This window comes from Haliotis cracherodii, unplaced genomic scaffold, assembly GCF_022045235.1.
Source record: "Haliotis cracherodii isolate W230 unplaced genomic scaffold, xgHalCrac1.p SCAF_14, whole genome shotgun sequence".
In the NCBI taxonomy this organism is placed as follows: Eukaryota; Metazoa; Mollusca; class Gastropoda; order Lepetellida; family Haliotidae; genus Haliotis; species Haliotis cracherodii.
In genome coordinates, this window is record NW_027266269.1 from 10,847,325 (window position 1) to 10,865,516 (window position 18,192).

General features: G+C 43.2%; 1 protein-coding gene across 1 annotated transcript in view; it reads left to right on the top strand.

The window, feature by feature from the left end:
- LOC139460536 (uncharacterized) overlaps positions 1–17,869 on the top strand; it is a 28,134-nt gene extending 10,265 nt beyond the window's left edge. Inside the window, exons 2-3 of the mRNA XM_071242004.1 lie at positions 14,824–15,238; positions 16,491–17,869. Of these exons, the coding sequence (XP_071098105.1) occupies positions 14,824–15,238; positions 16,491–17,869 (1,794 nt within the window). The remainder of the gene's footprint in view (positions 1–14,823; positions 15,239–16,490) is intronic.
- Positions 17,870–18,192: the final 323 nt, after the last annotated feature.

Here is an 18,192-nt window from a genome sequence, read left to right on the forward strand (position 1 = left end):
TTTGATAAATAAACACATAAGATGTTTGTTGGTATGGTATTGTATTCCACACCTACAACTATCGTAAATCATGATTGCTTTACGGCATATGTCTCTAAAGTTTAACCTGTCACCGACTTAAAGTGGTAGAGCCAAGAATCATTAACTTGAAAATTTCAGAAGTCGCGTCTTGATTGAGAGAAAGCACAGGAACGTTCTTTGCGTAATGTACAAGACAAGACACAAAATACAAGTTGATAATAAATCAAATATTTATGTCAAAAAGAGTATTTACGGACAGCATTATTATAGCAGGCATATTTTACAAACTGGTGGCTATTTATTAAACATAACTCGCAATACGTTCGCAGTTTCACATATCAATAATAATATGTTCAGATTTTAGCCTGCCAGATTTAATTAGAGAGTTTAGCCATGGACCACCATGCTTTGAACGCGTGATAGTTCCATTAACTCCCCAGCTAGGGCTATACAACAATAAAGTGGCAGATGTTTCCTGGTTTATCAGCACCAGTCTAAGACATCTTTTAAGGGTTTTATCCTTCATCAAGCAGACACGCCATGAGTGAGTGAGTGAGTAAGGTTTTACGCCGCTTTTAGCAACATTCCAGCAATATCACGGCGGGGGATACCAGAAATGTGCTTCACACATTGTACCCATGTCGGGAATCCAAACCGGGTCTTCGGCGTGACGAGCGAACGCTTTAACCACTAGGCTACCCGACCGCCCCTACACGCCATGATCTATCTGAAATAATGTTCAAATAGTTTTAAACCAAATTCATTCACTCATTCAATTTTACATGGTTAAACATACCTTTGATAGATGTTTGAAATATAATTATATTTAGTTTACGCTGCCATCCTTGGAAATTACGCACATTCATAGCCTCAGGCATTTTGCAGACAGAGGGTTTAGCACGGGCCCGTGTGCCCAAATATGAATTAGATTAGGTGTTCAGGCTTGGCGAGTTGATTGTGTTATAGTACCCCGACGACAAAGGGACGTTGTTTAGAATACCACTGCTTTGTCTGCACCAAACTCGAATATATACAGACAACGAGCCAAACCGACAAATGCTATATGCATGTTGAAAGGAAATGGGTTTTGTAAGGTAATGATCACTGACTTTAACAGACAACCGTTCCCACACAGCTTTGACAAAATAGATGACAATTCAGACAGGGAACGATCAAAAGGTAAGAAGCACTCGAAAGAGGTCAAGATTCTGGGGTGGGAGTTAAGCATGTTGCAGGGATCAAGTTTCGGAAGGTGTTAGAAATGACCCCAGAGTGCATCCTGCAGTCTGCTATCACCACCACCCTAGCTCTATTTGCGTTGGCTGGTCGGTAACAGTTCTAGCGTTTCCCGTAACTTGCAGTGAACACGGAGGTACGGCTAAGTCTGTTTTCGTTGCCCCCAGAGACCGAGGCCACACACTCATGCTAATACGTGTGGCTAAGTCAGTGTGAATCTGGCAACAAACACCCTCATTTCTCAAGTACCTCTTTTTGTATCACCCTTCTGAACACTGTTCGTTCCGCATTCCTAATTTTTTTAGCAACCGAGTGACTTTGGTAGCTTATGTCGTCAAACTGACTGTGTACTTTAGACAGACTGTCACATTTGTTGTGAAATTATGGCAACTGCTTGAGTAGTATGAGTTAGACTGGAGCCAAAAAGTTAAAGTTACACGATCAAGACCCACAAGAACATGCCTCTGAACTAGCGACACTCTGGATAAAAAACAAACCTTTTCATCCAGTGATCACATAATCCCGATTCCTGATGGTCCAGTTTGCCCAGACCTGTTCTTTCCGTCCCTATTCTGAAGAAACCCCGTGTGACACGGAACAGAGCAGGTCCCAAATACTCTTTTGTTTGTGGTAAGACACAGCTAAGCTTTTCCGGCAGAGTTGAGAATCGATACCCCCTTAAAGTATATCCCAGTAGCCAGGCAAATTGATCTTTTAGTAAATAAAAGCGAAAAAACCTTTCAACATTCATAAGAAATCCCTGCTAAAAGCAGAGTCGCTTGTACGATTTCGACTGTATCATGAACATGTGTTTATGAATTACTATCAAATAGTGATGATACCAGGTGTTCGTGAAAAGACGAGCGTACCCTGCCACACTGGTGGCACCTGTCCCAAACACTCGCAAAGGCAAGTCAATCTTTCACCTGAAAAAACACGGGAACATATGGTACAAGTCAAAATAAGGATTCCTATTCCGAATTGAAGTCTTTGATGTTATAAACTTGATCAAAACAGCTTCTGAGCAAGAGTCGTATGCCACATGCTAGATTGTACCCCCAAAGCTGTGAAATGTAGACACCAAAGGCTGCATGCTTGATGTTCATTTTAAGTGAAATCAAAAAAGGTGAACACAACCTTACATTGCCACATTATCAATATGAAAATGACGAATGTGTTTGGTTACACAATGTCACGGCAGGGGACGTCAGAAACTGGCTTCACATATTGAACCCACATGTGGAACCCGTGTTGAGCGAACGCTTTAACCACTAGGCTACCCTACCGTCTCTCATAGCTAAAAGGGGGTGGTCGGGTAGCCTAGTGGTACAAGCGTTCCCTCGTCACGCCAAAGACCCGGGTTCGATTCCCGACATGGGTACAATGTGTTAAGACCATTGTTGGTGCCCCCAGCCGTGATATTGCTGGAATATTGCTAAAAGCGGCGTAAACAAAAATAATATAAAGAAGATTAAAAATACGACCTGGACATGCCAATTCATGGAATGATGGCATTTATTCGTTTGCCAGGTTTTCTTGTTTCTAACACGATCCTTTCAACACAATGCACTCGTGTGCTTCCACAGCTGTTATTTGCGTAGAGAATAAATCCCCTCTAAACAAACAATCTTTACTCATCCTCATAATCGTTTTGACACTTGAAACAATTGCTACAATTCCAATCCATATAACTCACAATTCCAGACTTCAAAACCTCGAAAAATATTTCATATTCACCCGGTCGCAAACATTCTGGAATATATTTGTGTTAAATGTCACTGTTTAGCAACCGTCTGCAAATTCAAAATCAGACAAAAATTAACTCCGGGCGATATTGTGAAAATGTTCCACAAATTCACAATGCTTTCTCGCCAGTAATTTTAATCCAATTTCGACTTCTTCACCACGATGTTGTGATGTGGGTTAACGCGACTATGATAAAAACAAACTTGTATCATCAGGAAAATTCTCTTGATCGCTTACTTCTTAACACATGTTTACAAATGGCCATACTTCACAAGCCTTCTCCCGCCCTTATACGCAGGTACAAATCCACCACAGCTTAGGGTTGTTTTACGCAATACTAAGCCAACAGCAATGTCCTTTCCATCACAAACAACGTTCTTCAAGATGCAAACGAGCTATGTCCCCTTTGACTTGTTCTTTCACAGGCTTTGTGATTTCCTGAATGATTGGGGCGAAATGTAGTTAGTATAGGGAGGGACGGGTATGGCTGCAGCATCATCGTAAGAAAACGTTTACATATTTCCCTGCGGTTAAACAGTGCAGTATTTACTTCGAGTGCAAAGCAAAAATACGATTTTTGTGGTGTAAGTTGCCAGAATATTTTTTTTAATGAATAAAAACAGAATTATTATTGCCATTTCTAGCTGCAAATACACCTCAAAATCTTGCATGAATACCATGGAAGGTTTGGTGTCTATTTTAAGTGCAAAAGGAAAATTGTTAAATTTTCCATTGTTCTTCAGAAATCATTATTGTCATTTTGTTCTTTGGATTCATGTTCTTCTTTTCGAATTGATATGATTGTTGTTATGCAGGGGATTTTATCTGAGGTCACATTCGTACAATATCTAAAAGTCGAGATCACACGATGGGAAAGTATTTTCTCTCATTTGAATTTGTACATTGCTAGCTTTGAAGAGAAGGGGCAAATTCTAAGCCTTGAAAGTAATCTAATTGTGCATTATCCTTGTGGGTTGAATATATTGATGTATTGCCAAGAAAACTTTAACTTTATGAATTCGCCAACATTGTTTGGAAACGTGTTCTTTGAACGGCTCCAACCACCATTCCCGATTGCCTAAACATTGTACATTCTCTTCACCAAATACTTAATTACCTTTTACATTTTGATTTTGAATATCCCTCAACGTTTTCAAAATTGGATGAGAGAATCACCATTATTGTGAACGAAATGTAAGGAAACTAACAATAAAATATACTATTATAAGGAAGAGTGAGTGAGTGGGTGAGTGGGTGAGTGAGTGAGTTGGGTTTAACGCCGCTTTTAAAAGTATTCCAGTCACATCACGGCGTGTCAGCTTAATGTGGGAGGAAAGCCCGAAGTGATGCAGGTCTCAGACGTTTACCACTTCGGTGAAACCCACGAGCACGGGTATGGTGCTGACAAACCTAGAAACATAATCGGGGCGAACCGGGATTTGAAACCACAATCATAGGTTTCTGGTTATAAGAAAGAGAATTTATGGATGTCAACGTTAGGCTTTTTTATTCTTACACGTACATATACGTGTATATGCCCTCTTCCTCATACCATTCATTCACCTGATGAAGGAGTAGGCATATACTTCGAAACGTTATTTATAATGTTGGGATACACCAGAAACTATTATTGACAATGTGGGAGGAACACTAATATTGATAACGTCGTCATACACTGAAACTAATGTTGATAACGTCGTCAAACACAGACACTAATATTGATAACGTCGTCATACACTGAAACTAATGTTGATAACGTCGTCATACACTGACACTTATGTTAATAACGTCGTCATACACAGAAACTAATAATATTGATAACGTCGTCATACACACAAACTAGTGTCGATAACGTCGTCATACACAGTAACTTGTATTGATAACGTTGTGATACACAGTAACTTGTATTGATAACGTTGTGATACACAGTAACTTGTATTGATAACGTTGTGATACACAGTAACTTGCATTGATAACGTTGTGATACACAGTAACTTGCATTGATAACGTTGTGATACACAGTAACTTGTATTGATAACGTTGTGATACACAGTAACTTGTATTGATAACGTTGTGATACACAGTAACTAATATTGATAACGTTGTGATACACAGTAACTTGCATTGATAACGTTATGATACACAGTAACTTGTATTGATAACGTTGTGATACACAGTAACTTGTATTGATAACGTTGTGATACACAGTAACTAATATTGATAACGTTGTGATACACAGTAACTTGCATTGATAACGTTATGATACACAGTAACTTGTATTGATAACGTTGTGATACACCAGACACTAATATTGATAACGTCGTCATACACAGTAACTAATATTGATAATGTCGTCATACACAGTAACTAATATTGATAATGTCGTCATACACAGTAACTAATATTGAGAATGTCGTCATACACCAGAAATTGATATAATCTCGTATGTCATCGCGATTCTCTCCCATTAAACTTAACTGAAGCAGAAAAGGAGAAACGAAAATTCGATTAGACAATGTTGTCACACGGTGATGTAGAACGTCGAATCCCCATTGAACTGATGCGAGACATCATGAGTAATTCTCGAACTAGTTCCATGCATAAACACGTCAATATCCCAAAAGAACATATGGAGTTCTTGCACTGCATAAGTTCACAATGTCTTACCAGTATCATGCAAAAAGAGCAGTTGGCAGTTTGACTCAGTTGAGTCGCAGATGGGCTCCCGTATGTTTGACTCCAATTGTTTGACTAACAAATAATATGTTTAGACAGGGTCTGTTTCCTATAATCCTACGGTGGCTCTGATTGTGTGGGCAAACAAGGTCTCTAGATGCAAATACACGCCAAGGATGAGCAACAATTTCGAATTTGTCTCATTCAACAAATCAGAATTCGTGGACATTTCCTCTTTCGCACCAACCTTGTAGAAAGGTGTGTGGCTTTGGTACAACGAATGCCAGTTGCTCAGTGGGAATGTTCTGCCCAGCATGATCAACAAGGCTGTTATCGCCAGTTAGGAAAGAGGGGGGTATTAACCGCTTAAGCTGGATTTGGACATAGTGGTAATTAATAGGGAAACAGTACCCATCCGGTCAATTACAGACTGGACATTCTAAGACAGTTGACCTACACACGAATGGGACGGATGGAGTCTCGCACATTTGATCATTGTTTGTTTGTTTGTTGTTTAACGCCAGACTCAGCAATACTCCAGCTATATGAAGGCGGTCTGTACATAATTAAGTCTGTAAATAATTAATTGGACATGGGAGTCCAGTGATTGATATCATGATCATTGATCTCCGCAATTGGGATACGATGACATACATCAACCAGGTCAGCGAGCCTGGCCACCCGATCCCGTTAGTCGCCTCTTACGACAAGCATGGGTTACTAGAGACCTATTCTATCCCTTCACGAGTCTTGGTCACTGTGAGCGCTTTCTATCACTTTCTATCATCAGTATAGTTTTGTCTCGTACACTATTCGATATATCTCAAACCCCAAATTACAATTCCAACTGGAACATTTTGTTGTAATCTTCTCGAGTATCGATTTCTCCCGATTATGTTTCGGGCTTTCCGGGGCGGTGGGGTAGCCTAGTGGTTAAAGGTTTCGCTCGTTACGCCGAAGACCCTGTTTCGATTTTCGACAATGGTACAATGTGTGAAGCCCATTTCTGGTGTCCCCCGCCGTGATATTGCTGGAATATTGCTAAAAGCGGCGTAAAACCATACTCACTCACTCACTCACTTCTGGCTTTTCTCCCACCTTAAGCTGATATGACTGGAATACTGTCGTAACCGGTGTTTAACCCAACCCACTCACTCCTGTCCAACTTGAACGAACAATTAGATGTTTCTTCTTTAGATGTGCCAGGTTTTCTGACAACTGAAAAATGTAGTGCATCGTGTGAACTTGGTAAATAAAAATCACGCTCTACACATCGGGGATCGCATATTTCCTTCAAACGTATGGCTGATATAATATTAAAATGATAGACAGTGTACACGTACATACGAATATATTTTATCGTCAGTTTAATGGTACTTGTTATTTACCTGCCTGGAGCTCGGCATTACGGGAATAAAACAAGGACTGTTCGGCTCGGGGTCAGTATAATGTGTCTGTGAGGGATATCCATGTCAAGGTTTAGCTTTGTATCTCCCAGGGCTACAGGTAGCACTATGTAATTGGCATTAAAAGTAGAAGCGCGCATACACGAAACACGCTACCCACCGCCTTTTCCGCTATAGGAGTGAGTGAGTGAGTTCGGTTTAACGCCGCTTTTAACAGTATTCCAGTTATATCGCGGCGTGTCAGCTTGATGTCAGGGGAAAGCCCGAAGTGATGCAGATCTTAGACGTTTATCACTTCGGTGAAACCCACGAGCACGGGTATGGTGCTGACAAACCTAGAAACAAACTCGGGGCGAACCGGGATTCGAACCCACAATCATAGGTTTCTGGCGTGCCCAAGGGACGCCACTCTGCACAGCGAATCGCGGCGCCTTAGACGACTGGGCCACCCGTGCCCCCTCCGCTATAGGAAAAATAGTTCATCTTTTGCCAAGGAAAATATATCCACCGACGAACCTCGTTGTGTCGAACTCGTGGGAACCTGGAAAAAAATTCCAGCTATCAGGGATTCGAGACAGCAAGGGAATGTTATGCTTAATTTGGACATTTTGGTCTCTTAAATGAGTTCGAGACAACCGAGAATTCGACACATCCAGGTTCGACACAAGCAAGGCCGATTACCAACAAGGTCCATTACTAACAAGGCCCATTACCAACAAGGCCCATTACCAGCAAGGTCCATTACCAGCAAGGCCGATTACCAACAAGGCCCATTACCAGCAAGGCCCATTACCAACAAGGCCCATTACAAGCAAGGCCCATTACCAACAAGGCCCATTACCAACAAGGCCCATTGCCAGCAAGGCCCATTACCAACAAGGCCCATTACCAGCAAGGCCCATTACCATCAAGGCCCATTACCAACAAGATCCTCTTCATTTCCACGTCCTATTTGATTACGAACGGTAATAGGTATGCGTACACTGACAATAACGTGTTCGCAAATTTTATTCTTTCACGAACAGGGGCGGTCGGGTAGCCTAGTGGTTAAAGCGTTCGCTCGTCACGCCGAAGACCCAGGTTCGATTCTCGACATGGGTACAATGTGTGAAGCCCATTTCTGGTATCCCCCGCCGTGATATTGCTGGAATATTGCTAAAACCGGGGTAAAACCTCACTCACTCACTCACTTTCACGAACAGTATCTGATCTCAAAACGTAACTCCAAATAATGCTCAAGGACACTTTTTAAATACTTGTGTTTGTTTACACATCCACATACAGATGTATCTTTTAAAAATATATATATTTCACACTCATGTCATCATTTCCATCATGTCATGTTCTTCATCTTGTATGGTAAATTTAGATAAAGCTTAATCCCTACAACATTGGCAACACTGTTGAAACACACAGCTTAAGGAACTATTCTATGTAGCATTACTTTCCCAACGTTGACAAACACGTACGCTTGAAAGAAAAAAGAATGTACACGGCTGTATGAAGCACTAAGGCGATTAAAAAACAACATTATAAGCCACATTTGATGTTCACTCCTGTGAGCATGTTTACCAAAGTCTGTCTCAAAATAGAATTAATGATACGGAGGCTGTTTGAGAGAACGTGCAGAGGATAACAAGTCTTTTTATCCAGTTCGACAAGTGTGTTTGAGCGCCATGCTACTTGACGAATGCCGGGGCCTTAACGCACTTATTCTTAACGCAGGCAGGGTGGAAAGCGTTGGTGAATTTATGAACATTCACAAACTTTTTATACCTACCTAAACTGACGGTGGTGCTGTCAACGAAGGCGTCTGTGGTTGAACAACGTGTCTCGCTGATTTCCTTCTGAAGGAGACGTCATAAAAAAATATTTGTTTTCCAAGTGTGGATCTCTGGTTTAGGACGAAGACAAAAACCATTATTTGTTGTATTATTTTGTGCTTGGGTTTGTATAGAATGGCTTTGTGTAAATTTAAAAATTTAAAAATGGCACTTCATGAAAGTACACGATTGATGTTGCGAAAATAAAACAGGTGAATTCGACCTTACATCGTCCCATTATTGATCCCAAAATGTTTTTACGCCGCTTTTAATATCGTGGGGGACATAAGATATTTGCTTCACATAGTGTACCCATGTGGGGAATCGAAACCGGGTCTTTCGCGCGATGACTAAACGCTTTACCTACAAGGCTACCGCCGTCTCAATGGATATGAAATACCGACAAACTTTTAAAGTTTTGGTTTCAAAATACGCAGTAAACTACGGTTATAACGAACTCTCAGGGGCCACTAATTCGTGCGTCAGAATATGTACACCAAATGTCTGCGACCCCAAAATAAATTCGTTATATCCGTCAGTTCGTTGTAAGCGTGTTCGTTATAAACATATTATACTGCATGTCCAGACGCTCAGTCAGTGGATTGTCTGGTCAAGACTCGATTGTTTACATGTGAGCGAGTAGCGGGTTCTACCGTTAGGGCAGGACATACTTATCCTTTCTCGCAAACACCTGGTGTCATCACTGATTTATTCATATAATTTGCTCTGTTTCATCTGTTTTGGTAGAGGGGGCACGGGTGGCCAAGTCGTCTAAGGCGCCGCGATTTGCTGTGCAGAGTTGCGTCCCTTGGGCACATCAGAAACCTATGATTGTGGGTTCGATTCCCGGTTCGCCCCGATTATGTTTCTAGGTTTGTCAGCACCATACCCGTGCCCGTGGGTTTCACCGAAGTGGTAAACGTCTGAGACCTTCATCACTTCGGCTTTTCCTCCCACATTAAGCTGACACGATGCAATATAACTGGAATACTTTTAAAGGCGGCGTTAAACCCAACTCACTCACTCACTCACTCCCCCAATGATGACACCTCAATTTGTTGAAGAGGTTTGAATCTGATTTTCAGCGTGAGACTGGGTTTCACCGAAGTGGTAAACGTCTGAGACCTGCATCACTTCGGGCTTTCCTCCCACATTAAGCTGACACGCCGCGATATAACTGGAATATTGTTAAAAGCGGCGTTAAAACCAACTCACTCACTCACTCACTCATTGCACACATGGACTAAGGGAACGCGGAACTACCACGTGACAACCCTAAAGCTTAAAAAACAAGGCTATTCTACTGCACCCCCAATGTAAAAAAAATGTTAGGGTTTTACAGAAGGCTTGCTAAGCCATAAAGATAGGGCAGTCTTATTCTTGAAGCATTCCCTTTGCACAACGATGGTACATGTTCGATGCCCCATTTTGTTGCAATTTTGGAATAACAGTCAAGTTTAGAATAACCCTCATCTATGCATTTTAGTGGTGTATGTTCTACACTACTTAAAGAAAAGTACGTTAACACTGTGCTAAGACATAAGGTTGGTCAGTTAAACTATGACTTATGTGGACTAGGGATTAAGGACACGGCAGAATGTTTATGTGGAAGAAAATGTGAATTGCATATAATTTTTATTTGAATGTGACTTGTTTAATGAAGAAACAGACATTTTACTTAGAAACATAAGCAGTATAGCCGAAGACACACTAACTGATCTCAATTTGATATTCAATGGAATTGGAGATTATCCAGGACAAGATAACATATACATATTCAGTTGTGTACAGAGTTATATACGTCATACTAAGAGATTTATGTAAACTATACTGTTCTCACTGGTCCCTTATCTTTTATAGTCTTTTTTTTCCTCCCATTCCGTTCACGTTTAGTACGTGGCGGTCGGGTAGCCTAGTGGTTAAAGGTTTCGCTCGTCACGCCGCTTTTAGCAATATTCCAGCAATATCACGGCGGGGGACACCAGATATGGGCTTCACACATTGTACCCATGTCGGGAATCGAACCCGGGTCTTCGGCGTGACGAGCGGACGCTTTAACCACTAGGCTACCCGACCGCCCCCATTACAGATAAACTTTCAAATACCAGTAATTTGTGTTACCATATGAAAACATTTGTGTTTTCGATGTTGTGATGCCCGACGCAATTCCCTGTTTAGATTTTTAGCATATGTTCACTTTTTTTTGTCATATGAACTGATGACTTGCCTTTGCATGTGTTTGTAACGGTCGCCACCAGCGGGGCAGGATAGGGTCACCTGGTGTTATCACTATTTGACATAGCTTCATAAACACTTTCTTATTGTGTAGTCGGAATCGTACAATAGACCCAGTGTTTAGGTGAGATAACAAATGTTTATGGAAATTGTATTTGTCGCTTTTATTGAAAAAGAGTGAGTGAGTGAGTGAGTTTGGTTTAACGCCGCTTTTAACAGTATTACAGTTATATCACGGCGTGTCAGCTTAATGTGGGAGGAAAGCCCGAAGTGATGCAGGTCTCAGACGTTTACCACTTCGGTGAAACCCACGAGCACGGGTATGGTGCTGACAAACCTAGAAACATAATCGGGGCGAAACGGGATTCTATTGAAAAAGAGTTCTGTGGCACGGAATGTTACAACATTGTATGATCTTCATGAGTGTAGTATGCAAACGGATGTAGTGTGCAACAATACTTAGTCCCCAGAGGGGATTCCGGGCTAGAACAGATCCCAGGTCCCCTAACTGTGCCTGAAGTGGCGATTAAATGGATCGTGCAATGGCTTATTCAGTGTCCTTGTATCGCGACATAGTGGATCGGTGCTCATTATATCAACCACTAGGTTGCCAAGCCCAGACACGATTACACACCATGACTGAATATTGTTGAGAGCGATCTTCAGCAGCAATCAAACTTGTTCTGCTAATAGAGATATAGATATAGAGATATAGAGAGTGAGTTAATATTTAAAGTCACATCGGCATTGTCAGCTAAGATATAAAAACATGTCATAACCATGACCCACAAATCTTGACCTTGGAAAGAGATCAGAACGCCACACGTAGCATTTGATTGACCAAAAGGAAAACTCGATTGAAATCATTATTATCCCAAAGCCTGACACGTTTACACACTCCCGGTGCAGAGAGAAATAAACACCCGCGGAATTGTATCCACGCGGAACTATTACACTGGGGAACAATTGGCCTTTCATTTACATCGTTATTTGGCCCATTTGACTAAATGTGGTATCCTCTGTTTTTTCTACGATTCCTAACGTGTCATCTCGACCTCATTTAATTCTTTAAGCAAATATGATGTTGACAAAGTAGCCACTGGCCTCATCTAAGTGATGGAGCGGTTTGGCGTGGACTTAAGATGTTTGCTTGAGAAGCATTTCTTTATATTTCGGGAAGCTCCTGTTTTGATCCGGGAAAGCTTGTTACAATATGTAATGATGCCAGACTGTTGGTCAAATAACGAATTGTTTCGGCTTCCTGCTTTTATTGTATGTACAGGTCAAGGTCATGGCCTTTCAGGGTATTGCTGTTTAACCTTCAAGAAGGTCAAAGACAAAGGCGAGGTCATCTGCAACATTACCTACTCTCATTGTAGCATTCTTCGGAGTGTTTCCCTTGAACGTGATGTGAGGTGAAATGGGGTTCAACGTCACGTTCAAGATTTTTGCACAAACACGATGCTAGCTCTGTCGTATGCTAATGCACATACCAACTTGAATACCCCACCGAGAAACAGTATTCTGACTTCGAGCCGATCATCCTTTGTTTTAGCCTCTCAATGTAGAGCGCCAGTCAGGGTAACAACAAGTACTATCTTTTAACGTCGTTTGCTATGACGCGACCAGGGGAGCGAACCACGACCACTGTCCGGGCAGAAGCTTTATCCACTACGCCACGGAGGCGGTTCATTTCCCTTGAAAGAAGCTTAAGTGCTGGACTCAATACCCGTTCATATTTGTCATGGTTTATCTACAATAAAGATTGCTATTACAATCCTGATTCCGAAATGGTTATCAAGTGACAGAGTCCGCTTGGCCATTTTCTGAACAATATCGAAAGGCGGTGAGGGTTAAATTGGGTTTAACGTCGCGTCCAATATTATTGCACTTATATAGCGACGTGCATGCACGTGTGTGTGTGTGTGGCTACTTGTACTAGTCCGGACTGATGCCGATTTATAGTGCTAGCTCACTGAGATACCATGCCGCAGTTTATCATGAATACCCCACTCAGACACAGTATACTGACTCCGAGCCGACCAGTCCTTGTTTTAGCCCCTTAATGCCGAGCGCCAGACAGGGTAACAACAAGTACCATCTTTTAACGTCTTTTGGTATGACGCGGCCGGGGATCGAACCCCGGACCTTCCGCTCTCCGGGCGGACGCTCTACCACTTGACCACGGAGGCGTCCATAAACCATTTGGCTAGTTCACATCACCTTAAGATTATATTAAGACTTGGAGCGTCTTGAGCCATTGGCTGGAAAACACGAATATGGAAAACGCTCTCCGGGCGGACGCTCTACCACTCGACCACGGGGGCGGTCTCAATATCGAAAGAATTGACTGCCAGTACCACATGCTTGAACATTAGGTTCGGGTGGGTACAGACTGTGACCTGGTATCTCTGAGTGTCTGGCAATGTGCCCGACGGTGTAGAATGGTGATCATGCTGTCAACCACAGGTTTGCCTGTCATGGCACGTTTATTTATAAGGCTGTTTTGATTTAGTCGACTTGTTGTAAAAATGACATCCAGCAATGTTACAGTTATTTGATGGCGGTCTGTAAATAATCGATGTATGGAATAGACATTCCAGTAATGGCTCGATTCCCGACATTGGTACAATGTGTGAAGCCCATTTCTGGTGTCCCCCGCCATTGGGGTACGATGACATGCATCAGCCATGTCAGCGAGCCTGACCACCCGATCCCGTTAGTCGCCTCTTACGACAAGCATAGTCGCCTTTTACGGCAAGCATGGGTTGCTGAAGACCTATTCTAACCCGGATCTTCACGGGTCGAGAATGAATGAATGATGAAAGCGAAGAGGAAAATAAAGTTCTCAAAGAGATCCACCAATATGACTACAGTTAATCTGTAATGGCTGGTGGTGATTGCAACAAGTGTTCCTCTACTTGTTTTGAGTAGTATATTACAATTTTCCATCAATTTCATGCTTTGATTCCAAAAGTGTACATATTTTTAGGTGTATCTTTTTAAAGTCTTTAAAAGGCATTTAGAAGTGATAGACATATGAGGAACACAAAGTTGCTGTGGACCTTCAGTAAACTACGTTTATAACGAACACGCTTATAACGAACAGACGGATATAACGAACTGCTTTTTTGGTCACAGCTATTTGCGGTATATTTTATCATTTAAAACTGATGGATTAAACGAACACGCTTATGACGAAATAACGGATATAACGAACTAGAATCAGTTGTCCCTTTGAGTTCGTTTTGACCGTAGTTTAATGTATATTATTAACCAGAATCCTCCCTGATGTGATATAACTGAAATATTGCTGACTGCAACACACTCACGAACAAAAATAACTCAGGTCCACTAGAATAACTACACTTCTAAGTTAATTGCTTTTTAAATGAACGAATGCCGATGTACACTGCTGACCAACACATAATTTTATTCTACGTCCATGTCAGAATGTTGATCTGATTGGTCCACGAGATCTTCATAAAATACTATGTAGCCCGCCTTATTGGGAAATAAATTTCTCAGCAGGAGAAGAAATCCCTTATTTCCCGCCACGAGCAAGACAGGTTGCACGTGCACAGCGAATCGCGGCGGCTTAGACGACTGGGCCACCCGTGCCACCTGGAAATTAGTTCAACAAATATTTCAGAATCATGTTTCTTTGTTTTTACTTACAGCAACTGTGGAACAGATTTGGGGGCACGTGCGGTGTTTGTGGAGATCCATGGGATCCCGTTCCACGTGCTCACGAGAGGGGTGGAAGATATTACATTGGTACCCCAACGCGGGAATACAATGAAGGTGACGTCATCGAAGTGACCACTGACGTCACAGCCAATCACAGAGGTTGGTACGAATTCAGACTCTGTCCCTACGATGACCCGGATGAAGATGATATAGAGACGGATGGCAACGGTAACTTCCGGGAGGTTTCTCACGCATGCCTAGACAAGCACATCCTAGAGACGGAGGATGGAGAGACAAGGTGGTACCTCCCGGAGCCGTACAAGATAGGGACATACACCGTGAAGGTGAAACTTCCATGGGGGATTAGCTGCCGCAACTGTCTGTTTCAATGGAAGTGGAACGTTGGTAAGGCAATGAACATATGCATCGAATGTTATTTAGCTCGGTCTCTCGAGTGTGTGAGTGAGTGAGTTTGGTTTAACGCCGCTTTTAACAGTATTCCAGTTATATTGCGGCGTGTCAGCTTAATGTGGGAGGAAAGCCCGAAGTGATGCAGGTTTCAGACGTTTACCACTTCGGTGAATCCCACGAGCACGGGTATGGTGCTGACAAACCTAGAAACATAATCGGGGCAAACCGGGATTCGAACCTACAATCATAGGTTTCTGGCGTGCCGGTCTCTCGAAGGTGCAAGAGTGAGTGAGTATGTTTTTTACGCCGCTGTTTGCAATATCCAAGCAACATCAAGGCGGAAGACACCAGAAATGGGCTCCAAACATTCCACTCATGTCGGGAAACGAGCCCGGGTCTTCTGCATCACAAACGGATGCTTTAACCACTAGGCTAACCCACCGCCCCCTACGGTGCAAAAAGGTATTTCAATCATTGTGGGGAAATATGTGACTTAGTGGTCTTTTTATTGTCTAGCACTGCACTCATCAACTATATGGTACCGGCCAGTAAATGATTGAGACTGGGCATGACAAACCAATGATTGATATTATGAACAACGATTCACGACGTGGGGGTTAGTTGATAAAGTCATAGGGCCTGACCAAGCGATCCATTAAATATGGTCGAACGACAAGCGTACCTTTTACCTTCTCACTTCAAAATATAGTCAGCTATATCAAAAGGAACTAGGGATTAGCCAATGTATAAACCATTCGCGTCCAAGATGTGTGTGTGTGTGTGTGTGTGTGTGTGTGTGTGTGTGTGTGTGTGTGTGTGTGTGTGTCTGCTTGTTCTAGTCCGGACTGAAGCTGATTTATAGTGCTAGCCCACTGAGATACCATGCCGCAGTTAAACATGAATACCCTACTCAGACACAGTCTTCTGACTCCGAGCTGACCAGTCCTTGTTTTAGCCCCATCTTTTGACGTCTTTAGGTATGACGCGGCTGGGGATCGAACCCCGGACCTTCCTCTCTCTGGGCCGACGCTGTACCATTAGACCACGGAGGCGGTCATAAACCATTTCGCTAGTCCACATCACCCTAAGATTATATTAAGAAATGGAGCGTCTTGAGCAATTGGCTGGGAAAACACGAATATGGAAAACGGATATGAACGATTTCGCTATAATTAATTTATTAATCATTCGTGACGAGAGCTTATGACATGTTTCACTGACGTAACATTACTATTTTTCTATTCAGCTAACAGTTGGGGCCAGGATCCAGACGGAACATCCTGTATTGGGTGTGGGAAACAGGAACAGTTCTACGCCTGTTCTGACATCTCCATCAACCCTGGTAACGGAGGACCTGGTTGGCCAGAGGAACCTTTCTACCCAGATGCCCCGGAACCTCCTGTCGAGACACCAGAGCCGCCGTACGAGCCTCCTTTCGAACCTCCAGTCCAACCGCCTCAGCCTCCTTTCGAACCTCCACAACCTCCCTTCGAACCTCCAACGCCCCCTTCATATCCTCCAGAACCACCTCAGTTCCCAAGACATCCTCTTTTCCCTCCTCAGCATCCTCCCCAGTTTCCCCCTCAACCTCCATTCTTTCCCCAACAACCCCCACAACACCCAATCCTCCCTCCCCAACCACCATTCTACCCGGAGGCACCTCAACCACCTCTGTTCCCCCCATTCCCACCCCAACCCCGACCTCCAATCCAGCCAATCCCACGCTTCCCAGTCTACCCCCGAACAACCCCCAAGCCTCTGGGATTCCCCGACGGCGAGGTACCGGAACGTGCCACCTGGCCTACCCCTTTCTCCACACCCCGTCCAACAGAAGCCACCCTACCCACCAGACCCGTCACCACACCCGAACCGAAGACAAAGAAGCCAGTCAACTTCTGGAAATGGTTGTCGAAGCACCGCAACAACATCACCCGAGTCACCGTCACCCCTCTCCCCTCTGTCAAGAAGCTGCCTCCAAAGATGTTGCCGTGGTGGGTGCGAGCACCTGCGGACAGTCTTTCCGCTGGATTATGGAAGGTCTTCAGCAAGATCAACGACAGCTCTATAGATGACAGCGACACAAGCAACAGGTTTGTTACAAAGAAATCGGGGAAATCTGCTCCTACAACCACTACAACCACAACTACAACAACCACTCCTTTACCTACGACAACAACTACAGCAACAACAACTACGACTACTACAACGGTCCCCTCGACAACGTTAACGCCAACCCAGACATCAGAAACATTCCCCTGGTGGATATACTTCGGAAGAAGGGACCGCCCTTTCTCCCATCTTCCATACTGGCTTGGGGGAGATCCGGACCCCCTACCCTACCACCCTGACGACATTCTGCCCCCTGAATCCCCTTTTGACTCTAAAGATGGCGACTATGGGGCATTTGGTGCAGATAAGCCAATCAACGCAGCAGCAGGAGCAGGGGGACCTAACTTCATCCCCAACATTAATCCCAACCGTGGGGAGGTCCCCATCGAAAGGATGTGCACGCCTGTGGGTGTGTGGATTGAGAGACCAGACATGTGGGAGTGGTGCAGTCTTAACTGCGCTGTCGGTAATTGTCCAGAATCTCACTGTATGTGCTCGGACTCACCACAGAAGTAGTTACCCCGTGAAAGAGAATGAAAGAGAATAATACCCTGTACATGTGCGCATGAATCAAACGTTGTACCATATCGAGTTTATCATAAATAATGTCTTAGAGATTCGTAGAAGACGTCTCATATAGTATATATATTCTCCGTTGGGATGAAGAAGAGTGCATCTTATTCTTGCATGGTTGCTGCTCAAGGCCTTCGGAGAGTAAGGTAAGATGCAGTGAGCTGATTTGATGCAGGTCACATACTCAAGAAGGACCAGAAGATACATTCTAGGAGGACTAAAGATCCCCAATGGTTGAAGAAGGTTTACACGTAACGAAAATGCTT